The sequence below is a fragment of the Coenobita brevimanus genome, chromosome 55 (assembly GCF_032717465.1).
Source record: "Coenobita brevimanus isolate Jiangsu-jjx chromosome 55, ASM3271746v2, whole genome shotgun sequence".
Lineage (NCBI taxonomy): Eukaryota > Metazoa > Arthropoda > Malacostraca > Decapoda > Coenobitidae > Coenobita > Coenobita brevimanus.
The window spans coordinates 51,740,422-51,767,600 of NC_137008.1; the positions used below are offsets into that span (position 1 = coordinate 51,740,422).

General features: G+C 48.1%; 1 protein-coding gene across 3 annotated transcripts; it reads left to right on the forward strand.

Annotated features, from left to right (window-relative positions):
- Nucleotides 1-3,439: 3,439 nt before the first annotated feature.
- LOC145401383 (uncharacterized) lies at nt 3,440-19,512 on the forward strand. 3 transcript variants are annotated; one of them, XM_080273713.1, is made up of 8 exons: nt 3,440-3,552; nt 7,759-7,933; nt 8,200-10,020; nt 10,486-10,588; nt 16,240-16,437; nt 17,040-17,143; nt 17,539-17,781; nt 18,424-19,512. In XM_080273713.1, the coding sequence occupies exons 2-8, from the start codon at nt 7,799-7,801 to the stop codon at nt 19,195-19,197; spliced, it is 3,378 nt and encodes a 1,125-aa protein (XP_080129839.1). In that variant the 5' UTR covers nt 3,440-3,552; nt 7,759-7,798; the 3' UTR covers nt 19,198-19,512. The 3 variants fall into 3 exon arrangements, with proteins under 3 accessions (XP_080129839.1, XP_080129841.1, XP_080129842.1); XM_080273715.1 differs by having other exon boundaries at nt 3,449-3,552; nt 7,762-7,933; XM_080273716.1 differs by lacking the exon at nt 3,440-3,552 and having other exon boundaries at nt 7,831-7,956.
- The last annotated feature ends 7,667 nt before the right edge of the window (nt 19,513-27,179 follow it).

Consider the following 27,179-nt stretch of genomic DNA (forward strand, 5'->3'; position numbering starts at 1 on the left):
GTGTTAAAAATATATGTTGTATCCTGTATTGTATTTGCTCACAGGTTTTAAATTTTCCTCCTGGAATGTTGAGTCTCCTTGTCCTTGTAATTCGAACAACACGAAAACTTCAACATATTTGCGACTGAGTCAATGTACCCCTTTGCTCTTTTATACAATCGTCTCCACTTATTGTGAGCGCTACAGGGGGTGGTGTGCCGGGGGTCATACGTGCTATCACTGTATTTACGTCTTGAATCTACCATGGTCGCATTACCATGACAGGCTTGTTCCAACGCAGTAAACATGAGACGCAAAGAAATACGTTGTATCACAAAAGATCTACACTCATCCACGGCTGCAGTACTTAGAAGTGGACGAGGTTGTACCTTCTCTGCTTGACCTTCAGCGACAACGTTCCCTAGGGCACTGCGGCTTGTACTGAATGAGGATGAAAGAATCTGAAGAAAAAACTACAACTGTTGGTCGCTTTACAAACAAGGCCCGTCAACGCAAAATAAAATACAGTATTTTAATGCAAATATAGATGCGCTCTTCTTTCAACTGACTGTCTCTGCATGCATCTGTGTGTAATTCACCGGGTTGGTCAGGATCACTTGATGGGCATGATCGTCAGCTTTTACCCTTCCGGAAGGGAGCTGAGAGCTCATATAGTCCGATCTAAGGGCAAGGCTGTGACCCTTCACACACGCACACACCCGTCCCCTTGCACAAGGAGGACAATAACCATCCATTTCTTCAGTGAAACTTCTCTCAACCTGAGCGAGGCGCGAACTCCCGTCTACCAGACGGCAAGCGAGAACGTTACCACTGAGCAGGGAAAATCTATAGTTGTACAGTAGAGCGCAAGGTGGACGTATGCCTTGCGTGTGTGTGTGTGTGTGTTTATTATTATTATTATTATTATTATTATTATTATTATATATACGAGGGGCGTTCAAAAAGTTTTGGCAACAGGGTAATAAAACCAAATTAATAGAGATACACATTTATTGAAGTTCACATTCCTTCAACATACTCTCCTCTAAGGTTTACACACTTCTGGAGCCGTGTCATCCACTTAACAAAGCACTCCGAGTACTCAGAAACAGGTATACTCTTCAGTTCTGAATTTATCCTCCTGGCAAGGTCCTGTTCCCTTCGAAGAGGATCCCAGCAAGTTTTTCTGACAATTTAGGGAATAGCCAAAAGTCACACGATGCCAGGTCAGGACGGCACCGTGTGACTTTTGGCTATTCCCTAAATTGTCAGAAAAACTTGCTGGGATCCTCTTCGAAGGGAACAGGACCTTGCCAGGAGGATAAATTCAGAACTGAAGAGTATACCTGTTTCTGAGTACTCGGAGTGCTTTGTTAAGTGGATGACACGGCTCCAGAAGTGTGTAAACCTTAGAGGAGAGTATGCTGAAGGAATGTGAACTTCAATAAATGTGTATCTCTATTAATTTGGTTTTATTACCCTGTTGCCAAAACTTTTTGAATGTCCCTCGTGTGTATATATATATATATATATATATATATATATATATATATATATATATATATATATATATATATATATATATATATATATATCTGTGGTAGAGTGTGCCTTTCTTACACTGGTGAACCAGGGTTCGCGCCCTGCCGGGGTAATAAACTTTGGGAGTGCTCACCCGGCCACGTACTGCATTGGCGGACACAAGGGGTGCTGTGGTTGAACCAGTGTCGCTTTCTATAAAGTATGCTGTTGCCAAAACTTTTTGAACGTCCCTCGTATATATATATATATATATATATATATATATATATATATATATATATATATATATATATATATATATATATATAAATATATATATATATATATATATATATATATATCTGTGGTAGAGTGTGCGTTTCTTACACTGGTGAACCAGGGTTCGCGCCCCGCCAGGGTAATAAACTTTGGGAGTGCTCACCCGGCCACGTACTGCATTGGCGGACACAAGGGGTGTTGTGGTTGAACCAGTGTTGCTTTCTATAAAGTATGCTTGCACCCAGTCGGCTTGCGCGGGCCGATTACACTTGGTTCACAGACTACACACACATCCTAAGCCACTACAATTACACTTACAAGCACCTCTCACTGTACATACAATCTCTACCAGACAGCCTAAGCCACTTGGTAGAGATACATTGGCTGCATCGTCCCAACTTTCGTCAGGATAGGCCGGTCCTGCAGTGGGTAGTCAAACGGGTGGTGATGATATATATATATATACATATATATATATATATATATATATATATATATATATATATATATATATATATATATATATCCCACTGCAGGACCGGCCTATCCTGGATGTGTGTGTAGTCCGTGAACCAAGTGTAATCGGCCCGCGCAAGCCGACTGGGTGCAAGCATACTTTATATATATATATATATATATATATATATATATATATATATATATATATATATATATATATATATACACACACACGAGTATATTATATTATCCTCGTGTCGGAGTGAAGGTCGTCTTATACCCAGTGCTTACACCCAACGGATCGAATCCGTCAAAGGAAGTTCAGTCGAGGATTAATTTATTTGGGGTATTGTGTAAAATGCTACCAGCGACATGGATATGGTCTCTACTCTTAATCCACGGAGGCACAAAGCCTGCCTGGCATATCCTACTTTTAAACAATCAGTGAAATAATAGAATTGTTACTCCAAGTGAGGTTAGGCCTATTCATTTAATTTTCTGAACTGACACCGAATGTTTTCAATTTAATTTTTTTAGGAAAGAGAAGCTTTCATAAGGAACTAGATATCTTACATTTCTTTCCACAGTAACGCATACCGATATGGCAAAGGAACGAATCGTATATATAAGAATTTATGTGGTAGACATTAAGGGTAGGTATTCTTGTATTTATATTTATCTATTGGTGGGATAATGTGTTCTCTCTTACGTACAGTATGACAAGGAGTGGGAAAGAACAGAACTTCTTCCTCTGATATTAAGATATGCTCCACAGCTGCATTATTCCCACAACTGTATACTGTTTTATGGAGAACAAACACGTATAAGAAACGTTTGAATTGCTTCACTACGATTAATTTTGTTTTGCTTCATTCTTGCTTCCGTTAGCCAAATATATTCAGCCTCAGCGATACTTATCGGGTTTGATATAGCTGTCAACAAACCTTACCTGCTAGGGTTCTACGTCAAGATGAAAAAAGGAAATGACAGAAGATGCAAAAATATATAAAATAAGTCGTCGAGCAGAAGAGGGAGCATACCACCCACCCACCCACAGCATCTCGCAGGGGTTCATAATAAGAATCTCGCCGCATGACGGAGGTGGGCGGGAGAAGTGCGAGCGGCGGGACTCCCCCATAGGGTATTTTTGGCCGGGTTGGGGCGAGGGAGACCCGTGCCACACCATCCCGGGGTCTCAGTGCCAAAGCGTCGCTGCGCAGTGCCACCCAGTCTTGTGATGGGACCCACACTCTTTCTTCATTCCAAGGCGATTTTCCTTGCCCTTCCACCTCGATCAGACAACCAGTAGTGAAGGTAAGTTAAGGGGTATTGCAGAGCGTAGCATGAGAGCCGTTGATGCTTAAGGTGTAGGTGCTTCTTCGGGGGAAACCAAACTGTTTACTTTCAAAACAGTACATTCTTCATCCATCGACGACCTCATTTTTGCTGCAGCGTGAAGTATGGCTAGTCAAAAGTCTTCGGTACGTCCAGCAGTGCGGATCAGTGTGTTATGGTGAAACCAGATACGGCGGCGCTTCCTTATTAGGTGCGGGGAGGGGGTGTTATTGGGTGGCAGGGGTTGGACGGCACCAAGGCGGGAGGAGGAGGAGGATGGGTCGCCCGTTCGTCCCTCACACACACACACACACACACACACAAGGCATACGTCCACCTTGCGCTCTACAACTATAGATTATTCCGACGCGATGATTACAAAAAAGGAGGACGCCACACAACTGAGCCTAGTGACGCAAGAGGCCCGTGATGCGACCTACCTTACACCTGTTCGGGCCATTATTCCACGGGGCGGCATTCACTGCGATGACTTGGGACGTGACCGCTGGCTGGGAGGAGCTATACTTGTCCTCCCCTACCGCCGCGTGGTAGTAGGGGCAGCGGCCACACTTGTGATATTCAGGATTTTTTTCTTTTTCTCGTACCTTTTTTAGTTAGGAAACCAAAACCAATAACTTTAAACCACGAATGTGCCAAAGTATCTCACTTTTCTTTATCATATTCATTCCTGCTTGGCCTTTAGGCTCTACAGAGTACTGGTCTTGTACTAAATGATAAATAAGAAGCTAAATGAGAGAGAAAAAAAGAAACATTAGTTTATACAGACTGATTCTTAACCACTGCACAAGGGACTTTTAAGCAGATACGTCCATAAGTTTAAAGTCTAAACAAAGGGGATGTTTTGTAACATCCACCTCCCGTCCTATTCTCCTAATATCCCTTAAATACACTTGATATTACGCTAAAATACTCGCTTACGCCAAGAAGACTAAGGAAAGCATGTGTGTGTTTGTTGGGTCAGAAGCACCACGCATACCGCATCGTTCACCTTCCAAGTGTGTTCTCTTAGCTTCATTGAGCAGTTCTACGTGCCTTCGCTCTCCCCTTATCGAAAGAAATGATGCTGAGTAAAGAATGACGGGGTGCTTGAGCGTATATGTGCTTCCAAAACAATGTACGTGGTTCCTAGTTTGAGTATTTAATTTCATTCTACCTACCAAATTGCAAGAAATGAAAAACCGTGGTAGAGTCAATACAGGAGTGATATTTACCAGCACTACAGCAAGAAAATTTCAATATATCGCTTATCTTAAAATCGGCATCCTCCTACATCTATAAAAGTGACAGTTATGCAGAAGCTGACCTACATCAAACCGGAACGCAAATACAATTCCCAGCATGTCTAGCCTGCCAACCTTTGACTAACTCGCTAATATTGAAAGCTTTGTTTTATGAGGCATAGAAGACTTCGTAGCACTTCTTCCTTGGCGAGTTATTTACATATTACACCATAACATTCTTCTGTACGGTATATTAGTATGTATTTATATCTTTTTAATATCGACATAGTTTGCATAAATAGCATGCAAGATGATAGTGAGGCGTAAAGAGCATCATAACTCGCTTAAGAACTGGTGCTACGAAATCTCCAAAGCCACTTAGGGTACAACTCTGGTATCCACAACTTTCGCATGGCATGACCAACACATCCAGACGCGGTTATGCAATCACACAACGGGCGATTGCCCTTCCTTTTTTTTCTCTCTCTCTATTTATAAACATATGGCAAAAAAGCACTTACTTTCTTTGTTAAGCTTAATACTTAGGTTTAATAGTGCCACGAGTTGTTCATGTGAGACTTGCTGTGTACCCGCATTTGAAAAGCTACAGAAGGTACAGAAACTTAGACTCGACTTGGAGAGGGGTCTAAGTCGAACCAAGACTCCTTTAATTCTCCATAAACTACATATATACAGCGCCTGGTGGTTTAGTGGGTAATTATTGTGCTCCAGTCGGATTGAGCCAGTGAAGGTTTATATCTAAGGGGTGGTTGGGGTTTATTGCTCACGTAATGCCACTCAGGGATGAGTGAGGCTGGTCACTCTCATCTTAAATGTCAGGACCAACTGCCTAGCCCCGGGCTCCTACGCTCCTCATGGAACAACGTAGGATTGGATGTTGGATATATATATATATATATTTATATATATATATATATATATATATATATATATATATATATATATATATACATATATACATATATACATTATTTGTCTTTCTCTTTTTCTTCCATCTCTTCAGTACATTTACATGCATCCCAACAACAGGTAACACTAGTGATTGGCTTCAGTACAGCTCTGATCCTCATACACCATCCCCGAAATGGAAACCGACCCATAAATCAGCATGTAATTTCCAAAGAACCTGATTTTTTTTTTCTTTATACTGGTGCAACAATTAAAAAAAAAAAAAAAAGGAAAGAAAGAAAAGAAAGCAGTCAAACAAACTCTGTCCTTGAACAACGCTCTTGGGAAAGAACAGTGAACTAAAGTAAACAAAAGACAAAAGCAGAAGAGAGACAATGGGATGAAAGACTGAGTGATGCACGCTGTCTTGACACCATCGCTAAGTAATGACACCACCCACTCTTTATGAAAATAATATTAGGTCCAATATAGCAGATAAAACTTAAATAAAGAGATAAATATATTGTATAGATAGACAGAAAGAAAAAATAAGAAATAGAAACAAACAGGCAGACGGACAGACACAGACAGGCTCTGATAGATATAGATACAGAGAGAGACAGACAGAAAAAATAAGAAATATAGACAGACAGAGACACTGATAGATATAGATACACAGACAGACAGATATTGATGTATAGACGGGCAGACAGACACAGATAAATGTAAGCAGATACACAGACCGATGTATATAGTCATACACACACACACACACACACACACACACACACACACACACACACACACACACACATCGCTACATATATATATATATATATATATATATATATATATATATATAGATATATAGATATATTTTGATATAGATATTGATATGTGTGTGTGTGTGTGTGTGTGTGTGTGTGTGTGTGTGTGTAAAGCTTCGTTAAGAAAATATGTGAAAGGTCCAAACTTAAAACTGAGCGTTAGTGAGGGTGACCAAAGTGCGTGTGGGGAAGCCCTAGTAGCGGAGGAAGACAGGGTGGGGAGGCGGCAATTCTGTACTCTTTGCTGGCAGCCTCTCACAAGACCCCCTGCCCACCCTAAACTCTCCACATTGACACAAACCTACACACGTACGCATACCCACACATGCACTTCAAAACACACACACACACACACACACACACACACACACACACACACACACACACACACACGCACGCACGCACGCACGCACGCACGCACGCACGCACGCACGCACGCACACACACACACACACACACACACACACACACACACACACACACACACACACACACACACACACACACACACACACACACACACACACACACACACACACACACACACACACGTCACATCACTCAAACACATGCACACACACACACATTCTGTTTTCTCTCATTTCCGTCCTATACCTTGTCATCCTCTCTCTCTCTCTCTCTCTCTCTCTCTCTCTCTCTCTCTCTCTCTCTCTCTCTCATGCAACGATTGTACAACTGAGTGACGAAGCGAGTTAGGGAAGTCGATGAAGCTAAAGAGATGACAATGGATGGAAATGAAGGGATAAATACATACGGAGCGGAGATGGCACCATTTAATCAGTATGTAGTCGACGGAATGGCTGTGTCTATGAAGCAGATCTATAAAAAATAAATACATAAATAAGTAAATAAATAAACAGGTGCAGATGGTTTTGGCTAGTGAGATGGGGTCGGGATTTCAAGGGCTTGCAAGATGTGTAAATGATTATGTGACTCAGTTCAGACAGTATGTAGTTTGATCATTCTTCTTATGGGCTATCTTTTTCTGCTTCTGGATCCTGGTTCAAGTAACAGGTTTGTTAGCTCGACGCTATGACTCGAGCCCTTACTCTCTTAAGCTAATACTGTCTTGACATTTCCTTACGAATTTATATATCTGTATATCTATCTGTCAGTCAACCTATCCATCTATCTACCTATCTATCTGTCTGTCTGTCTCAGCCCTCACTGATGCTGTTTTACCCCAGCAGGTAGCGAGTGTGTGTATGGTGGCGAGAGTGGTGCAGGATGGGGTACCTGGCGTGTCCCTTGTGTGAGCAAGAGAGCCTGGCCAATGTGAGGGACCTGCAGCTAAGGGTGGCCACTGCTCTCACTCGGCCTCTCCCTTGCCCCATCTGCAGTGCCACCGTTAGCGGCCTCCAGGTTGCCTATTTACTCTCTTTCTGGTATTTAAGATCGTTTCTAAGCCTGCTTAGTTAAGACTGTTTATAAATTTATCTTTACTCTTACAGGTTCCGTATTTACAAACTCTTTTTTTCTGATTGTATTAAAGACTGCTTAGAGTGGATGTTCAAAAATTATCTAAGAAGTTTTCATTCTAAATAAATATTGAGAAATAACTAACAGTTCTACCCTTTCTTCTTTTCTGTGAGAGAAATTTTTAAGATTTTCTTTAAATATTTCCCCAGGCTTTTCACCACCACCTGGGGGCGCATCTCCCCACCCAGCCACACTCCACCCCTTGCGATCCCGCCACCACGCAGGGCTACCCCACAAACAGCTCCCCAGAAACCATCCCCTCCCTGGAACACCTGGACATTAATGACGGTACAGCCTCACCCTGCAGCCCCGCCCTCACCCCACGTACACCGCAGGACGCCCTGGACCACACCACGACGAGTACCGCCACCATGCAGGAGTGCAGTTCACCACCTGTCACGGATTCCACAACAGTGACGGAGCCCTCGCCTGCGTCTGCGCATAACTGTGATGTCTGTGGCCTCGTCTTCTCTTCCGAGCATTTCCTCAAGATTCACAAAGACATTATTCACTCCAAGAGCAATTTCTTCGACGTGACATGTAAGTTGTGCAAGAAGAAGTTTAAAGACCTAGAAAGCTACCGCAACCACGTCCGCGAGACTCACAGCGACCGGCGGTACATGTGTGATCAGTGTCCTAAGACGTTCAAGCTGCGTGGTAGTCTGGTGGTGCACACGCGCATGTTTCACGACCCTTCCTCCCCTGGGGCCTGCCACACATGCAACAAGACCTTCACCACAAGGGCACGACGGGAGCTGCACGAACGGCGCTACCATGGTCGAGTCTCACCTTCAGGAAAGGCGTCCCCTCCCCGCCACAACAAAAACATCAGCACACACTCGTCTCTCTCCGATGCTAAAAATTGGCTGGAGACGCTGATGAGTGAGAACAAAACCGGGACTGAGGAGTGTGGAGGTGTTGTACAGACTCACTCAACTCCATCTCTTCCACATCACACACCAACCCACTTCTTGCCACCTCAAGCCAGTCCACACAATGGCGCAGACCAGACGCAAACCAAAGGGTACCAACAGCTCCAGCAGCAACCAGAGGAGGCTCAAATGGTAATCAAAACCCCTGTCAAACAAGCGAGGGAGCAACAGGAGTGGGGAGGGTCGGAAGTGCCGGCATTTCCCAGCTCTCAAGATCAACACAACGCACTGCAACTGTACAAGTCCCCCGCTGATGTGTACTTGCCATCCTACAAGACGAATATAGTTTTTCCCTGCCAAGTGATGCAGCAGAATCTTGGCCTGGGTCGTTCTCGTCCAGAATACACAGAGTTGAAGGAGGAGAAGAAGGTAGGGGTGGAGATGGGCAGTAATCGTATCGTCAGTGGTCATGTGCAGGGCAGCCCCGTTGCCGTGGTATCGCCTCAACCACACAAATCTGAGACTCCGCCAGGAGACGCTTTCAATCAAGACGCTGGCCACATTCACACAGAAGCCAGGAGGAACAGCTTCCCTCTCGTAAGTCCAAATAAATTATGTGTGTCTCAGAGCGAAACAGTCCGTCTTCACCCGACTGCTTGCACCGGTGAACTGTCCCTGGGAGAATCTGACGGCCTTGTGGCGGGCATGAGTCTGGCTGGAATTGGAGACAAGGCGGGATTAGGACACCAGCTGGTATATCAACACTGTCACAACATGGTTCCCTGCTTTGGCACAGGCGTAGGGTTACTCAGCCCTGATTCGAAGGCAGGATTGCGGGTGCCACCTCTCCTCCTTCCTGGCTCACAGTACCCGCAAGAGAGAATGAAGGAAATTCCCGACAGCCCTGTCCAGTCGATGGATGTTCAGAAGGATCCAGTGACATGTGAAGTGCGGCCCATGATGGTGAGTCAAGCAGAAGGCCGCCAGACTCGTCTTGAGCAGCAGCAACAATCAGACACCGTGCCTGCCCCTGTCCCTGCCCATCCACCCCTCACTCTAGCACCAGTTCCGCCCCCAGCACCGCCACATTCGAGAAAGGTAAGAGCCTCTTACCGGTAATATAGATTCCAAACCTGCTTCACAGATATCATTAAAATTACTCTCAAAAAATGTTAAAAGAGTCGCTCAGCAGAATTATCTCCAGAAATTAAGTTCGTCTGCTAAAATATTGCTCAAGTTGGTAAAGATCCTCAAAGCAATGTCACTAAATGGAAATAAGTATCTCACATCTAGCTGTAACATTGCTACACTGACGAAAGCACTCGTACATCTATAATTTAGCTTTATGTATGGTAAGCCACACCTAAATTAATTACTGCAGACATAAATCTGTACTTCCTACCTTAGCTAATGACTTTCTTGTGGTCGACAGCCATTAATCTAAGCCTTCCTTCCTCCCTTCCTTCCTCCTCCTAATCCTATTCCTGTTCCTAAATCTTAATCCTTCTTCCTTTGCATCTTTTTCTTTCCTTCTTCTCACGTACGACGGTTTCCCCGGCACAGGAGGGGGGCGGGAGGGCAGACAACAAGCAATGGGAATGTGAAGTGTGCAAGAAGTCATTCACCACCAAGTACTTCCTCAAGAAGCACAAACGTCTTCACACAGGTTAGTTCATTTCACATCTTAAGTGAACCTCCATCAAATGAGGCAATCAACCATTTCAGGCCAGTTATGTATTTTTTCCACTTCTCGCTATTTCCATATGATTTTATTTAATTTATGAATAGGCTCTCGTTCTGATGGGCTCACAGAAGGCAATATCTAACTCTTCCAGTTTACAATGTCTCTTACGCTGAATGAATGCGTTTGGTAGTCGAAAAGATATAACTCAAAATACGTAATCGAAGAGTAGTAGTAAAACAGCAGATGAAGCATCCCTAAAAATGTGTTTCTAGATAATCATGACTAAAGACCAGACCCCTGATATAAACTTCAGAAAATTCCGTTTAGTACTGACGTAAAGAGCGTTGGAAATATGGCCATGCGTAGTATATAAGAAAAACAAGATACCTGGAAAACAAATAACTGATTGATGGGTCGCTGCCTTTCTACAAGTGTCATAGTCTGTTTGTAAAATAGTGTATTGCTCGATCCTCGTGCTTGCGATGGGAATAAATTTCCAAATAACAACAATAATAATAGTAGTAGTAGTAGTAATAATAATAATAATAAATATAATAAATGTTATGCAGCGTAGTCTGAGTCCCGACTTCTCGGTCACAGATACGGTGCAGACATCAATAGACAAGTACACACACATTCTATGAACAAAACTGAGAAACATACAATGATTCAAAGTAGCTTTTACAACAATTCCTTTTCCACATAGTTCACCAAGTTTGACCTTTACACGATATTATACCTTCCTTGATATACAGTAGAATAATTTCCACACAGTGTCACAGGTTAAGTTTCACAGATACACCAGATACATCGTGTTTCACATACACAGACAGTACAGTACGGTATATCTCAATATGTCAGACGCATAACATAGACGGCAGTATATACTCAAGTCCTTAGGTATAGGGGATCGCGTGACGTAGACGGATTCCTAGCTAGTTATATACATTAGCGTGACATGGACGATACCCTAGCTAACCTTATACCATGTGCGCGTCACATAGGACGAGAGGATATAGTACCTAGAACCTATCTGCGTGGAGGGGGAGGGGGAGCTAAGGGGGGGGAAAGGGTAATCTCAGGTCTGTGGCAAGACGGATTACTCGGGACTGGGGATTTGGGGCGTGGAGGGGGGGGGGGGCGACAATGGGAGGGATTGCACTGGCGTAAACGTTACTTGTGCAACACTGGAGGGGGGTTTCACATTTGAGGCCGACCCGTGGGTGGTCGCCGCACACTCCGCACGTACGGGTACGAGTACTAGAGGTCACAATAGCACACAAGGGGGGCGGCATCACTGGGTCCACAAGGGGGAGGGGCAGCACTGGGTCAACCAGGGGGAGGGGCAGGGGCTTGTCCACAGAGGTAGGGTTCACAAACACTGGGGAGCACAACAGCACCGGGGGGGGGACGCACGGAGGTGGGGAGGGGCAGAGGCTAGCTCACTGGGGAAAGGTTCACAAACACGGAGGAGGGGGGCACAACCTTAGGGTTTCGTGCTCAAGGTATTGGCGGAGTGGAGGGCACGGATCACGGGTGGGAGGAGGGTCTACGCTGGGAGCCTCAGGTGGTGGCCGGGCATAGGGGGTGGGCCATCCGAGGTATAGTACAGGGGCGGGTGGTCCGTGTGATCACCACAAGTCCTGTTGGTGGGTGGTGTGGTGGGCGGCTCCCTAGCCGCCCAGCAGGAGAAGGGGCTCTCCAGGCTAGGACCGAAGAGGGCCAGGAGGCGCTCTGCTTGGCACTGGCCCTTAGTCGTCGTCGGGGTCCTTTGGGCGGACCTGGAGCAGCCCAGTTCTAGGGTCGGCTGTGGGGAGGGCGGCACCCTGGCCAAGCTGCCATCTTGGGGCAGCCGTCAGGGAGGAACTGCTGCCACGTGCACCGGGGGAGGTCCGGCTACTGCAGCAGGCGTCGGGGGAGGCCCACTGACTCCGGGGGCTGCGGTCTCATCTGTGGGAGGAGGCCATCAGGACTGGACTGCGGCCTCTCGTCCTGGCGGAGTCTGTCAGCACCTGGGGAGGACGGGGCTGCAAGGACAGGACACCTTGCCTCGGGGATGTCTCGCCTGGTCTGGTCTCTGAAGGGGTTCCTGTAAGGGAGCAGATCCCACCCTTTCGAGGAGAGAGGTGGGGAGAGGGGCACCTCGCTCTGCCGCAGGAGGGGTGGGCGGAGCCAGAGGCGTTTCCCTCTGTAAGAGCTTGGGGACTTGTGGAGGGAGAACGGCCAAGGGCGGGCTCTCCTACTTGGCGGGCTCGTGAGGCCCTGCCGAAACTCCGGTCTAGGGTGTGTGGTGGAGGTCCTGGGGACGTTCCCTTCATCAGGCAGCCCCATTGGGCACTGCCTGTGCTCCTACAGGGGACAGGGGTGTAAGAGGAGTCGGAGAGGACTCGTGACACCACAGACCCTGGCGGCTGGGAGAAGGCACCAGACGGGCTTTCCAAGCAAACGCTACGGCTCCGGCGGAGTCTGCATTCCCACTGCAGGGCCTGGGACTCCTGCCCCAGTGACATCAGGAAGAAGGGGCCTGGGGAGCCGCAGCTCTGGCAGAGCCTGTCCTCCTTTCATCAGAGTTGGGGCAGCACTGGGGGACGACTGGCGTTCTGTCCCGCATGGTACCTCTGGCAGAGTGTACCCCAGGGCCCGCCTCTCTCCATGAGAGTGCCGGTGAAGGTTATCTGATGGATGTTCCAACATGCTGGCTCCCGAAGGTGTTTGGCAGAGGATGGATGACCGGCAGTCTCTCCACCCACAGTATACCCGACGGGTGCTACTGTGCCACTGCTCCCTTGGGGAGTAGCAACCCTTGAGGCTCCTCCTGAGCCCTCTATTAAATAGGATGCCGATCCAGGGGACTTGGCGTCCAAGGGCTTGCTTGGGATCTTGCCGCTGCAAGTCCTACCCTGATTCTGGCAAGTGTTCCCTCTACTGACGTGTAGTGCACTTTTACTGCACACTGCCCGGTGGTCTGGCTGTGGGGAAGAGGGACGTCGGATCACAGAGGATATGTCGCTTATGCTCGGAAGGCTCGGCGGATGAAAAGAGCCTCCCCGTCATCTTGTGGGATGGGGGACACCTCCCTGTACCCTCCTCCTAGTGTGGTGGTGTCTGGCTCACTCCACCGAGCCGGTATTTCAATAATAATAATAATAATAATAATAAAAATAATAATAATAATAATAAGTAATAATAATTAATAAATAATAATAATAATAATAACAATAATAATAATAATAATTAAAATGCAGTACAGTATCATCAAGGGCAACCCAACACCTCCAGATGGAGCCCACAGAGGAGCATATACAGCGCGACTGGACTCCAGGCGACAGGGACATAAGTCCGCCCGGGCCGTGCGCCCCTATGACCCGGAGCTCTCCCGCCGCGACCATAGCAGGAAAGCAAGACTACCTTCCAGGCGAGCTGACCACCAACAACCACAGGGTTGAGCTGTTACTCCAGCTCCAGTCAGCACCCCTGAGACGGCCAGTAACTACTCAACCCTCCTACTAGAGACAGCCTGCAGCCGCTCTGGAGGTAACAAGGAGACGACCGGTAGCCGCTCCCACCTTCGTCAGGAGACGGCCAGAAGCCACTCTGAAGGTGCCTCTAACGAGACGGCCAGTAGCCGCTCGACCCTCCTACAGGAGATGGCCTGCAGCCACTCTGGAGGTAACAAGGAGACAGCCGGTAGCCACTCCCGCCTTCGTCAGGAGCCGGCCGGTAGCTGCTCTGAAGGTGCCCTGAACGAGACAGCCAGTAGCCACTCGACCCTCCTACAGGAGACGGCCTGCAGCCACTCTGGAGGTAACAAGAAGATGGCTGGTAGCCACTCTGAAGGTGCCTCTCAAGAGATGGCCTGTAGCCACTAGACCCTCCTACAGGAGACGGCCTGCAGCCGCTCCGGAGGTAACAAGAAGACGGCTGGTAGCCACTCCGAAGGTGCCCCTGAGCCGGCCTGTAGCCGCTCCTTTCCTCAGGCCACAGCCAGTAGCCGGGCCTTAGCAACAGCTGGTAGCCACGCCCCTAGAAGGCCATGGCCAGTAGCCGGGCCCAACAGTAGGAGACGGCTGGTAGCTGCTCCTCCGTCAGGTGCTGACTCCTGCCCACCAACCTATGACCCAGAGGGAGCCCCCAACCTGGAGGAGTACTGGAGAGGCCCCATGACTACCACCAGGCTCTTCTCTCTGCAGCCAGTTCCTGAGAGGACTCGCCTGACGGACCCTGACATAGGCCGACGCTGCAGCTCCCTCCTGACGGCGTCCCCGACCGCCAGGGACCGCAGCCTACAGGACCTCCAGATCGCCCCCAGGACCCCCAGGCGGGACCTCCCTACACCCCGACGCCGGAGATCTTCGTCCTCCGTCAGCTATATGAGTGAGAAGTTCAGGCAGCCATTCGGCCCCAGCCCTGAGGGCCAGACTCCCGCCCCAAGCCCTGAAAGCATGGGACCCTTCGCCACCAGCAGCCTCGGACGAGAGAGGACGCCCCTACTCGTGCTCCCATGGCCCCTGAATACAGAGGCCCCCCGGCGGAACTCTGCCCCGTCAGTAGTGAGGCTGAGTCACCTCCGCCGCCCTTGTACCTGACCGCCACTACACCCAGACCCGAAAGTGAGTGATAGTGAAAGCACAGTGTCCGTGACACTGCGAAGTAAGGGCAGAGCAGTGAGTTAACAGAATAGGGGAAGTCAGTGAGAAAAGCATCAGTAATAGTATAAAAGAGTGGTGGAAAAAGCAAGGTAGCAGTGAAACAGTGAACACGGCAAGGCAGTGAAATACGGGTCTGTCTCAATGAACACGTTACCAGATGGTGACACCGCCTCACACTAAGATCATACAGAGGACCCAGTGCAGAAGTAATAACTAACGACCCGACCAACAAACCTGTTAGCCTACCCGCAGTGAAACAGTGCCACCACCTCCACCAGTACACAGAACCTAGACTTTCCGACAATAATAGGGCAGAGAGGTTATGCCCTATTAACCTCTCTGCCCTAAGTGCAGAGTATCCAGCACTTAGGATACTCTGCACTTAGGGCAGAGTATCCAGCGCGATACTAACACCCCATATCTACGCCTTAGAATTATAATTGTCCAGTATACCTGTATTTGTGACATGCCCGTTCCATTGTAGAATTTAGCAATACACATGTAAGATTGTTGCCTTGAGTTTTTGTGTCCTGCCTCTTTGATTATTGTCTAAGCTCCGGTCTAGAAAGAGAACCCAGCTGCACACTAGGCGTTAGAGGGACGGAAAGCTGACCCTAAAACACCTAGCAATACAATAATAATATAATAATAATAATAATAATAATAGTAATAATAATAATAATAATAATAATAATAATAATAATAATGCCTCGATTCTCATAGGTGTCACTTTTTTCAAAGGAAATAACTAGCGCTCTAAACACCTTAGCATCTTCACACTTATAAGAACTCCGACACTATCCATACCCAACAAATGCTCCTTCTGCAGAAGGGGCAACAGCTAACCCCTTCATTTTTCCCTAAGACCCTTCATTTTTTTCCCCTAGTACCCTTTATTTTTTCCCTACGACCCTTCATTTTTTTCCCTACGACCCTTCATTTTTTTCCCTACGACCCTTTATTTTTTCCCCCTACAATTGACAGGGGAGACGCCGTACGCCTGCGAGGAGTGTGGCAAGACCTTCACCTTCCAGCAGAGTTACCACAAGCACGTCCTTTACCACTCTGACGACAAGCCACATCAATGCTCGTACTGCGGGAGGGCCTTTAAGGAGATGTCCACCCTACACAACCACGTTAGGATCCACACCGGAGAAAAGCCCTTCGTGTGTGAGACATGTGGTAAGGATGGGGTGTTTCCTTGGAGGGAGTGGTGGAGGTTGGGATAGGTGTGTGTGTGTGTGTGTGTGTGTGTGTGTGTGTGTGTGTGTGTGTGTGTGTGTGTGTGTGTGTGAGAGAGAGAGAGAGAGAGAGAGAGAGAGAGAGAGAGAGAGATTAGAGAGAGAATGACTGAACTGGAGGTTTTAGACAGGCAAACGGAGACAGTGGTGTTACGAAATATGTCAGAAAGTATAGACTGTAAGGTATCATTACAAGGGTTGGGGGAATTCTAGGTATTAAACAAATTGATAGGTAAGATAGTTTAGCGAGGCTGAATGCAAGGATATGAGAGGTGGGTCACAGTTGCAGAGTAATAAGAATGTGAATATGGGAGCTGTGACGAGAGCAGAGAGGTAAAAGACAAATACCGAACACGTGTATTATACTCCAAAGGCAAATATACTGAACACGTGTATTACTGTATACTCCACAGGCAAATAAACATCTGTATTATACTCTACAGGTAAATAATAAACAACTGTATTACACTTCACAGCCACATACTGATCACATTTCTTACACTTCACAGGCACCTACTGAACAGATGTTGTTATACTTCACAGGCAAAGCGTTCCGGCAGCGGGTGTCTTATTTAGTGCACCAGAGGATACACACAGGGGTCATGCCCTACACTTGCAATGTCTGTCACAGGTCCTTCAGGTATAAGGTGAGTCACTGCCCTGGTCTCATTTTGTTACCAGCCTTTGTACTCTGATCGTGTGGAGTTCGTGAGCTTGTTCGTGTTTTTAATTTTAGTTCTCTTCTTTGCCGTTACGCTACTGGGATGCTTTTATATTCGGGTAACTGGTCAGTCTCTCAGTCGCATCAGTCGGTCAGTTTCACCAACCAGTCAGTCTAATTAATCAATCAATCAGTCTAAATATGATTTTTTTTTTCATTTTCTGTCCGTCCCACACTACTAGTTAATCATTCATTCAATCAATTATTTCATCAGTCTGTCTACCTATTTATCCATCCATCTATCTGTCTATCTATTTGTCTATCCACGATGAAATTTATATTCTTTACCTGCCCCACGCTTACGGATCTGGTCCTCTACAGGTCAGCCTTCGATCTCACAAGTGCGAGCCCAGCGTAGCCTCCTCCTCAGGCACCAACACAAGCACCAAAGACACGCACCAGGATGCCCCCACCAAGCCATCACCACCACTACCACCACCACCACCTCCGCCACCACCGCCACACCCTCACCTGCCCCGCCCGCCCGCCCTCACCGTCACCACTACCACTACCACATCACCACACCCGCCGCAACCACCACCACCACCACCACCACCATCTAGGGTAACCACAATCACGTCTACAGGCACCACTAACAGTCAGCCGATCAACACATCTACAATAACAACTAATAATCAACTGTCACTACTAACACAACTGCTTCGACAAGGTAAATGCTCTGTTGCCGCCTTTTATGAGTTATACAATACACTTGCATAAAAACAACGCCATGCTTCCTCTTAAGGAATTCCCATATAAAAATTGGCCATGATTTCAACTGAAGTTTTCTACCACGAGACTGGAAGCTCAACTAAATGCCGAACCAACTAATTACTTCACACAGAAAAACTAAGGTGTCTAATAAGATATATTGACTGCATAAGGTTTGTATCTGACTTGATGCACAAAAATGTAAGATCAGTTAATCTTCCTTTCATATAAAAAAAATTCACAGTGAAAAATATAAAAATTTTATTAAAGAAGCAAGGACGCAATTGCTCCTGGTACTCTTTCCATATCTTCCTTTCCTAGAACATTATATAAAGTGAATTAGTTTCCTTAACTTTCAAAATTACATGTTAACTAATAATGAAAGTAGAACAAACAGCGCTGCATTAAGTTTTCAAAATTAGATACGATATCAGCACTAAATTAAACGTAGTATAAACCGGTACTTTCTTACTACAAAATTTCCTAACTTTCCAGGCTGATATGACCTCGGCCACGTGTTTACCCGGGGTAAGTGAAACGGGGTCGAGTCAGGTGCTGGTGGACAACATGCATCAGGACCTGACCTCTAGAATGAGACCGCCACCCCCCTTAGAGACCATTGACGCGGCCGCCATATCTTGCGACACACTGGGGGCTCAGGACTGCAAACAATTCCAACAAAACAGACATAAATCGGGGTCCCACGGAAGCAGAGTAAATCATGGAGGACAAGAATCTCAAGCTAGTAGAGGAAATCATCAGGGAGGACACGAATTCCAATCCAGCAGGGGGGGCAATCAGGGAGGACACGATTTCCAACCCAGTAGGGGAAATCAAGGGGTACATGAATTTCAAGTCAGTAAGGGAAGCAGTCAGGGAGGGCACGAATTCCAGGCTAGCAGGGGAGGTAGTCAGGGAGGACACGAATTCCAAGCTGGTAGAGGGAGTCAGGGAGGACACGAATTCCAAGCTGGTAGAGGGAGTCAGGAAGGACATGAATTTCAAGCCAGTAGGGGGAATAGTCAGGGAGGGCACGAAACCCAAATCAGTCGTGTGGGAGGGAGTCAGGGGGGACACGACCCTCTCTCCATGGCCTTCCTACACGCCCTGGTGGATCCGAACCAGGCCAGGATCCACGGGGAGTGCCGTCCCCTACATCACTCCACAACCCTGCCGCCCCCCGACACCCTGCCCTTCCCCAGTCTCTCTCCAGGAACCATCGATGCGGATATGGATCACGACAGTTTCCTCACTAACCTCTTAATGTGATTTTTTTTTTTTTAAGTTTCATCTTCTGTTTCCGAATAACGAATGTACAAATTACGACTTAGCATGCATTCTCGTTGCTATTTTTATTTTTGTTGCATATATTATATTTATTTATTACATTATTTACATTATTTTTGTACATATATTTATTTACGTTTATAGCTTCTTAATTACGTTACAATTAGATTATTCCGTTACTTTGAGTTAAAAGAACTGTTGTTATTTAACTTTGCTTTTCTGAGACTAGAGATCATGTACTGTTATATACTTCAAATGTAATCAACACAATAGGCGTTTATAATATAATTATCCTTAGACAGACTCTTAACTTTCATTTATCTCTAAGCGAGACGGCTATAAGTACTTTAACAAATATCTAGACTCAAATAATTTTATTTTTCATTCTAAGGAATGAGGAGGATGGAAAAGATAACTGGGATGAAGAAGGGGAGAGGAGGGAAACGGGAGAAGAGGAAGAGGGAATGGGGATGGATAAGGAAGAAGCGGGGAAAGAAGAACGGAAGGGGAAGGGAAAGAGAAGAAGAGAAGAAACGGGAAATGGGAAAGGAGAGGCAGGGATAAGGAAAATAGGAAGGACAGGGAAAAAGAGAGGGAGGAACGGAAATGGAGGGGAGAAAGGAACGAAGGTGAAACAGAGTATTGAAAAGTATTGGTTGTATCTTACATGGGCTGGAACTTCCAGGAAACAAAAATAAATGAGCGGCTGCAGGCCATCTCCTGTAGGAGGGTTGAGTGGCTACCAGCCGTCTCAGGGGTGCTGACTGGAGCTAGAATAATAGCTCCAACCCGATCTTGTTGGTGGTCGGCTCGCCCGGAAGGTAGTCTCTTTTTCCTGATATTTTGGTAGTGGGCGAGTTCCGGGTCATAGGGGAGCGCGGCCCGGGCGGACTTATGTCTGTCGCTCGGAGTCATCGCACTGTTCACCCCTCTGTAGGTTCCTTCTGGGGGGATTGGGCTGTCCTCCGTAAGACTATTCAGCATTTTATATAACAATCACAATACAATCTATTTCAGTATGTACAGTGCGTGACACACAGAAATATATTCTCATTCCCATACACGTTTGCCTGACATAGACGGCACCTTATGCTAGTTATACACATCCATGTGACATGGGCTATATCCTAGCTACCTTATGTTACATGCGCATGACAGAGAACGGAAGAATATATCACTTATTGTCTACTCATGTGATAGGGACGGAGGGGAGCTATTGTTACACAGTATCTCTATGTGGGTAGGTCACAGTGAGTATACCTTATGTATATGCACTCAGCATACACAGAATCAGACTGGTCTATTGGGGGGGGGGGGCATACGACAATTCCGGGAACAGGGGGCGCACAGCACTGATACTGAGAGAAATTCTGTTGTGTATTGCACTGGGGGACAGCCCGGAGCCTCTCGCCTCATACCCTGTACGTGAGTTTCCCTTGTGGTGGCAAGTTCACTGATTCTACAAGGGGGAAAGGGGGGGAAGGGTAGCACTGGGGACTCTGGGGGGGTTGGTTCACTGAGGATTGTGTCTTCATGTTACTAAGGGACAAACAACAACCTCAGGGTCTTTCTACTCACGAGGCAGGCGGAGAGGGGCGCTAGAGCACGCCGGGGAGGAGGACCCTACACCGGTAGCCGCAGGTGGCGGCTGGGCATCAGGGGCAGGCCGTCAGGAGTGTATTCCGGGTGTAGGTTGTCTGTGAGGTCGCCACGGGTCCTATGGGAGCTGGTGGGCTGTGTGGTGGGCGGCCCTCTTTCTATAGGGGCCCTGGGTGAGGTGGGGCCCTCTGGACTAGGGCCAAATAGGGCCAGAAGGTGCACAGCACGACACCAGCCCTTCATGTTGGAGTCCTGGGGGTGGACCTGGCTAGGCCCAGACCGAGGGTCAGCTTCAGGGAGGGCGGCGCCCTAGTGGGGCCGTGGTCCTGTCCAGCAGGGGCGGCCATCAGGGGCTGACTGCAGCCACCTATGCTGGGAGAGGTCCGCCGGCTACAGTGGGCATTGGAAGTGCTTCATCTGCTCCGGGGACTGCAGCCTCGCTTGAGGGAGGAGGCCGTCAGGGGTGGATTGTGGCCTTTCGCTCTGAGGGATTCCGGCAGTGCCCGCGGGTGGTGAGGGAGTAGCCGCGGCGACAGGACACCTGGCCTCGGGATCGTCTCACCCTGGCTGGTCTCTGGCGGGGTACCTGCAGGGGAGCAGTTCCCACTCTCTGAGGGAAAGGGGCGGGGAGAGGGGCACCTCGCTCTGCCACAAGAAGGGCAGGCTGAGCAAGAGGCGTTGCCCTCAGTAGGAATTCAGGGGGTCGCGGAGGGGGAGCAACCAGTTGCCTGCTTCCCGACTTGGCGGACCTGACGGGTCCTGCTGGAACTCCGGACCAGGGCGCAAGAGGGAGACCCAGTGGGTGCTCCTTCGGCCAGACAGACCCGGTGGGCACTGCCTGAGTTCCTACTCGGGACAGAGGTGGAAGGAGGACAGGAGTGCACTCCTTCAGGTGCTGCTGAACCTGACAACTGTGGGAAGGGGAAGCCCGGTGAGCTCTCCTGGCTACCATCGCAGCCTGGGTGGAGTCTGCCCTGCCGTCGGAACTGGAGCACCTGTCCCGGAGACAACGGGAGGGGGAGGACCGATGGGCTCTCCTGGCCCATGGCCCCAGCTCCGGTGGAGTCTGTCCTCCGGCTGTCGTGGCTGGGGCAGCTTGGAAGACGACTGGTGGTCTGTCCCGCGTAGGTAGCTCCGATGGAGTCTATCTTTGGGCCCACCTCCCTCCTGGGGAGTACCAGCGAAGGTCGTCTGTGAGACGTGCCGACTTGCTGGCTCTCGAAGGTCGGTGGCAGAGGGTGGAGAACCGGTGTTCACTACACCCACAGTAGATCCGGTGGATGCTACTGTGCCGTTGCACCACTGGGGTAAAGCAAAACTCCTCTTGTGAAGGCCGATCCGGTGGACACGGCGTCCGAAGACTTGCTTGGGACTTGAGGGTTGTAAGTCCCACCCCGATTCCGGCGAATGCTTCCTCCGCCGGAGTGTAGTGCACTCAAACTGCACACTGCCCGGTGGTCTGGCTGCGGGGAAGAAGGATGTCGGGTCACGGGAGAGATATGTCGTTACTGCCTGGAAGGCTCGTGAGGTGAAACAGCCTCCCCGTCATCTCCTTGTGAGGTGGGGGTCACCTCCTTGTTCCCTCCTCCTGGGATGGTGGTGTCGGGCTCACCCCGCCGCGCAGACATTTCAATCTCTAAGTTAAGTCAACTGCTGCAGTACCTAATTCATGTCGCCGCTTTCATAATAAACTTCCATGCTTACTCTCCTGTCATGTCTGCCCACTTTTTCATTCCCAGCCTCCGCAGATGACCATTTTGAGGAAAGAATAAATACGGGATGACTGCTCAGTAGTCTATGACCCCGCCGACCACAAGCTCTGTACATTCATAGGATGCATTTTTCCTCCCATTTTCGGGCTATTTTCTCTCATTCCCATTTCTATAATTTCTTCCTATCTAACCACACGTTTTTTCTGTTCCTATCACTAACAGCTATGAAAGACTCTTTAGAAAGGTTTAGACGGTGTGATATCCAGTTCTGCGGGACCCGTGGCTCAGAGACAAGGGCAGGGAGGCAACAGAATGACAACGCAAAGCAGCGGCTGGGAACTGAGGCAGCTGACAACGTGGGATAGACACAGATGGACGAAAAGCATAAACATCGGAGTAGTAAATCAAAAGAAGTACAAGCAGCAGTCTTTTATGAAAAGACTGAAACATATATATTATTTTTACTATAAACATAAAAATGGGAAGATTCAAATGAAGCAGAAAAGATACAGTGTCTGAGTAATAATGCTGTACCGGTAGGAGTATAAGTCACATCTACTCGCATAATTCATACAATACTGTTACTCATCATCGCACAATCACGTGCATTATAATCAGCAACCATTTAACGACAACCATCTGTCTTGATTGGAGATTCTGGTACCTGTATAACACATAAGATAAAATTTAAAGAAAAATGGCTGTGACGGCTGTCCATCAGTTTGTCATGAAAATACCAAGCGTAAATGAGAAGTAGGCCTACTCGAGCAGTGACGTGTGAGGATGTTTCCGCATCATGGTGCATGGGAGACCTATTGGGCCTTAAGGAACGAACAGCCTATTCTGTGTCCAAAATACAGCACATTTAAATCACACTGTACATACACACAACGAACGAGAGAGGGTGAATCCCTGGAACTAGGACCAATTGACCATGTAGCGCCGCAGGCCAAGAAGAGAACTTGGAGAGACAGCTATATCCCGCCTACCCTGGTGTGGGCTCGAACTACCAACCCTACGATCATTAAGCGCAAGCACTACCACTGAGCTATTCTGGCTCCATAAGAACGCGCGCGCGCGCGAGCGAGCGAGCGAGCAAGCGAGAGAGAGAGAGAGTAGTGATAAGTATTCAGCACCTGAGATTATAATAACGTCTTACCATGATAAAAGCTGGTTGTAATCTCAGTTTGCCCTCATCATTCACTCATCGGCAGGCAATCTAGCGGTTTAGGCCATCCCAGTCGGCTATCATGCTTCGAATATTCCTTCTTGTTAGCTGTCTCCTAGTGCTAACTGGCTGTGAGAGCTCCCCTACCCGCAGTGAGTGGCTTGTTTTTAGGCTGACCTAAAACTACCATATCTCCTGTTGTGTTATGTGCTCAGAGCTCAAATTCTTGCTCCCCGAATACGAGCAACTGATCTGGGTTCTCTTCAAGACCGGGTCTAGAGCATGCAATCAGAACAGGGCTCAAAAACACAGGTCAACCAACCTGACACGTAAATTGACACAAAACATACAGTGCTGGACACAATACAATGTAACAGATTAATTACACTAGAATGGACACACAGGACCCGAGTTGGGGTACAGGTGACTGGGTAGCTGCAGGTGTCATCCAGGTGTGGGAGGGGTCCCATCGGGCGTGTGCTTTCTCAGGCAGCAAGGGACCACCATCGGGGGCCGGGTCGTCTGGTGTTGGCTGCTGGGCGATGTACAGGGAGGCCTTTCCCTGATGGGGCCTTGGTGGGTGCATTGACCCTCAGGACTGAGGCCGAACAGGGCGAGCAGGCGCGCTTCCTTGCGCCTGCTCTTGGAGGAGGACTGCTCGTCGGCTGGGCTGGGAAGGTCTCGGCCGGGAGTCCTGGGGGCATCCCTGGATGGCTGAGGGTTGTGGCCTCACCTTAGTCAAGAGGCCGTCAGGGGCTGCCTGCTGTGTCTCTTCCTCTGGGAGTCCGGCAGCGAGGGGTGATGCAGGGGCATTGGCTGCAGTGAGTGTATCCCCAGGCTCACTATAGGGCCACACCAGATCCTCTCCAGCTGCAACTCTGCTGGGGAGCCAGCTCTGTCCACTGGGGCATGGGAAGAGTGAGAGGGACATCCCACTCGGCCTCTGGAGGGGTGAGGCGAGCAAGGGCATTACCCTTGAGGGGTATCACAGGGGTAGTGGACGACGGAAGGACAGTGACCGTTCCCTCCCCAGTGGGCACAATGGGCGCCACCATGGTTCCACTCGACCCTGGGACTGCAAGTGTGAGGAGGGCAGTGGCCGTCCTCTCCCAGGCAAGCACAGTGGACGTTGCCACAGTCCTGCTCCCTGTGGGGGCGGCAGATGAGGGAGAGAAAGTGGCCATTCCCTCCCCGACAGGTGCAGTGGACGCCGCTGCGGTTCAGCTTGGCCTTGGGAAGACAGGTGAGAGGAGGACAGTGGCCATCCTCTCCCTGGCGAGCACAGTGGATGTCGCCGTGGTCCTGCTCTCAATGCGGGCAGTAGACAAGGGAAGGCAAGTGGCTGTTCCCTCTCCACTGGGCACTGTGGGTGCCACTGCAGTTCTGCTCGGCCCTGAGAAGACAGATGAGAGGAGGACAATGTCCGTCCTACCCCCAGCAAGTACAGTGGATGTCACCGTGGTCCTGCTCCCCGTGGGGGTGGCAGATGAGGGAAGGACAGTGGCCGTTCCCTCCCCGACGGGTACAGTGGACACCGACGCGGTTCTGCCTTGCCCTGGGACAGCAGGTGTGAGAAGTACAGTGGCCGTCCTCTCCCCGGCGAGTACAGTGGATGTCGCCACGGTCCTGCTTCCAGCGGAGGCTGCAGGTGAGGGAAGGACAGTGGCCATTCCCTCTCCGGCTGGTACAGTGGGCACCACCGCGGTCCTGCAGGGGGTAGTAGGTGAGAGGAGTACAGTGGCCATCCTCTCCCCAGCGAGTACAGTAGACGTCGTCGCAGTCCTACTTAGGACTGTTGTGAAACAAGTCCCACCCCGATCCTGGTGAGTGCTGGTCTGGCCCGAGAGTAGTGCGGTGGGGTGGTGTACTTCCCACGGGCTCCGTTGAGGGGAAGAGGGGCACATGGTGACAAGGGACGTATGCCTGTTTGGTTCAGGACCTTTCTGCACCTACCTGTGGTTTCCCCTTGGTGCTGGTCTTCCTGGTGCTTGTATTTTATCTCCATTTTGAAACCTGAACTGTAACAACAGATTAACACATAAATGCGTTAGTCACAAAAAATAAAAAAGTGCTACACATGGGATGTAGAGCCGTATAGCAATGTCTTTTTTTTGTCACTGACCTAAGTGAAATATGTTGCAAAAGAAAAAAAAACCTGGGCTGAGTTAAAACAATATACAGTAGTAACTGTAGTATGATCTTTTCTTACCATAACCTTTCCAAGATTTTCATTCCTTTGCCGGACTGTAATTCTGTGTCTGAAAATGACAATACTGCAAATCTACGGCCTTTCCATAGCACTTCATTATTAGCATCATATTCTAGCATTAATCTGTTGTTACAAGTTATCATTCAAGATAAAGAGATGTCCTATGTTTTTGTAAGCTGAAGGAGTGTCTGTGTCGTGGTAATGAGGTGCATCCAGTGATTTGTGAGACAAATGCTGTGATGCCTATGTGCCTATAGTGAAATTAATAGGCCTAACTTGTTCCTTATTAAAGAAAAGTAAACTTTTTCACCTTATAACAAGATATAAGGCCGTAATTTTTCTACGGCAGCAAGATATACGTGACAGTCCTGACAACTACATAAAGCCTATGTGGTCCATATTGCTAAAATCCTACTCACTTTGCAAAATACACAAGAAGGAAGAGCACTCACAGGGAGCCCTACAATATGGCTAAACATTTGACCTTTGACCCTGTGAGCTGGACCTTTGACTCAATGACTGAAACTCAGTTTACTTCATGCTTGCCTGGTCCTCAACACTTCCACCAGGTTTGATCCAAAGCTGATCAAAACAGTGAGTTGGCCATGCCCTGGGACCTTAACCTTTGATTTACTGTGCTCAAAATTGAATCTGTTCATCTTTGCTTGGCTATTAACTCTTCCATCGAGCATCCCCATCTTTAGAAAGGCAAAAATATGACTCTTAAATCAATGCTCTTTAATGAACAGTTATCAGTACTGGCAAACTTGGAGAGCCAAGGCTGGACCTCTGCCCACTGGCCTGGGAAATTGTGCCATGCCAGTGTTCTTGGGCCGAGGACTTGGGGGAGCCAGACCTCTACTGTCCCCACATAGAGAGTGTGGAGCAGCTTCAAAATATATTCCTGGTGAGTTAAGAGCATTGTAATAAATGAGGACTCTGAGAGTTTTTCAGCTCTTATACATTCCTGTCACTGTTTCTTATACATCTCACCATATTTATTTGTGGGAAAGAGGAGTTGGATGCTGATGTTGATATATTAATGTCAGCTAAGTAGAACTGATATAAACAATGCAGATACAGTAATCACTCTAATATCCGGACGCCCAATATCCGAACATCCCCACTATCTGGACATAAGAATGTTTCATACTGTACTTTTTTCCATACTATAGTTACCTCATTTCAGTCTTCAATGTCCTTTATTGGTGTGAAGAGGGTGTTAGGAGCTAGGCATGTGCAGTAGGAAGGTGTTTTTCTGAGTTAGGCTAGGTTA

Coding starts and splice junctions, on each gene's coding strand:
- LOC145401383 (XM_080273713.1), top strand. CDS start 7,799: ATGGGGTACCTGGCGTGTCCCTTGTGTGAGCAAGAGAGCCTGGCCAAT. Junction 7,934..8,199: donor CCACCGTTAGCGGCCTCCAG/GTTGCCTATTTA, acceptor ATATTTCCCCAG/GCTTTTCACCACCACCTGGG. Junction 10,021..10,485: donor CACCGCCACATTCGAGAAAG/GTAAGAGCCTCT, acceptor TCCCCGGCACAG/GAGGGGGGCGGGAGGGCAGA.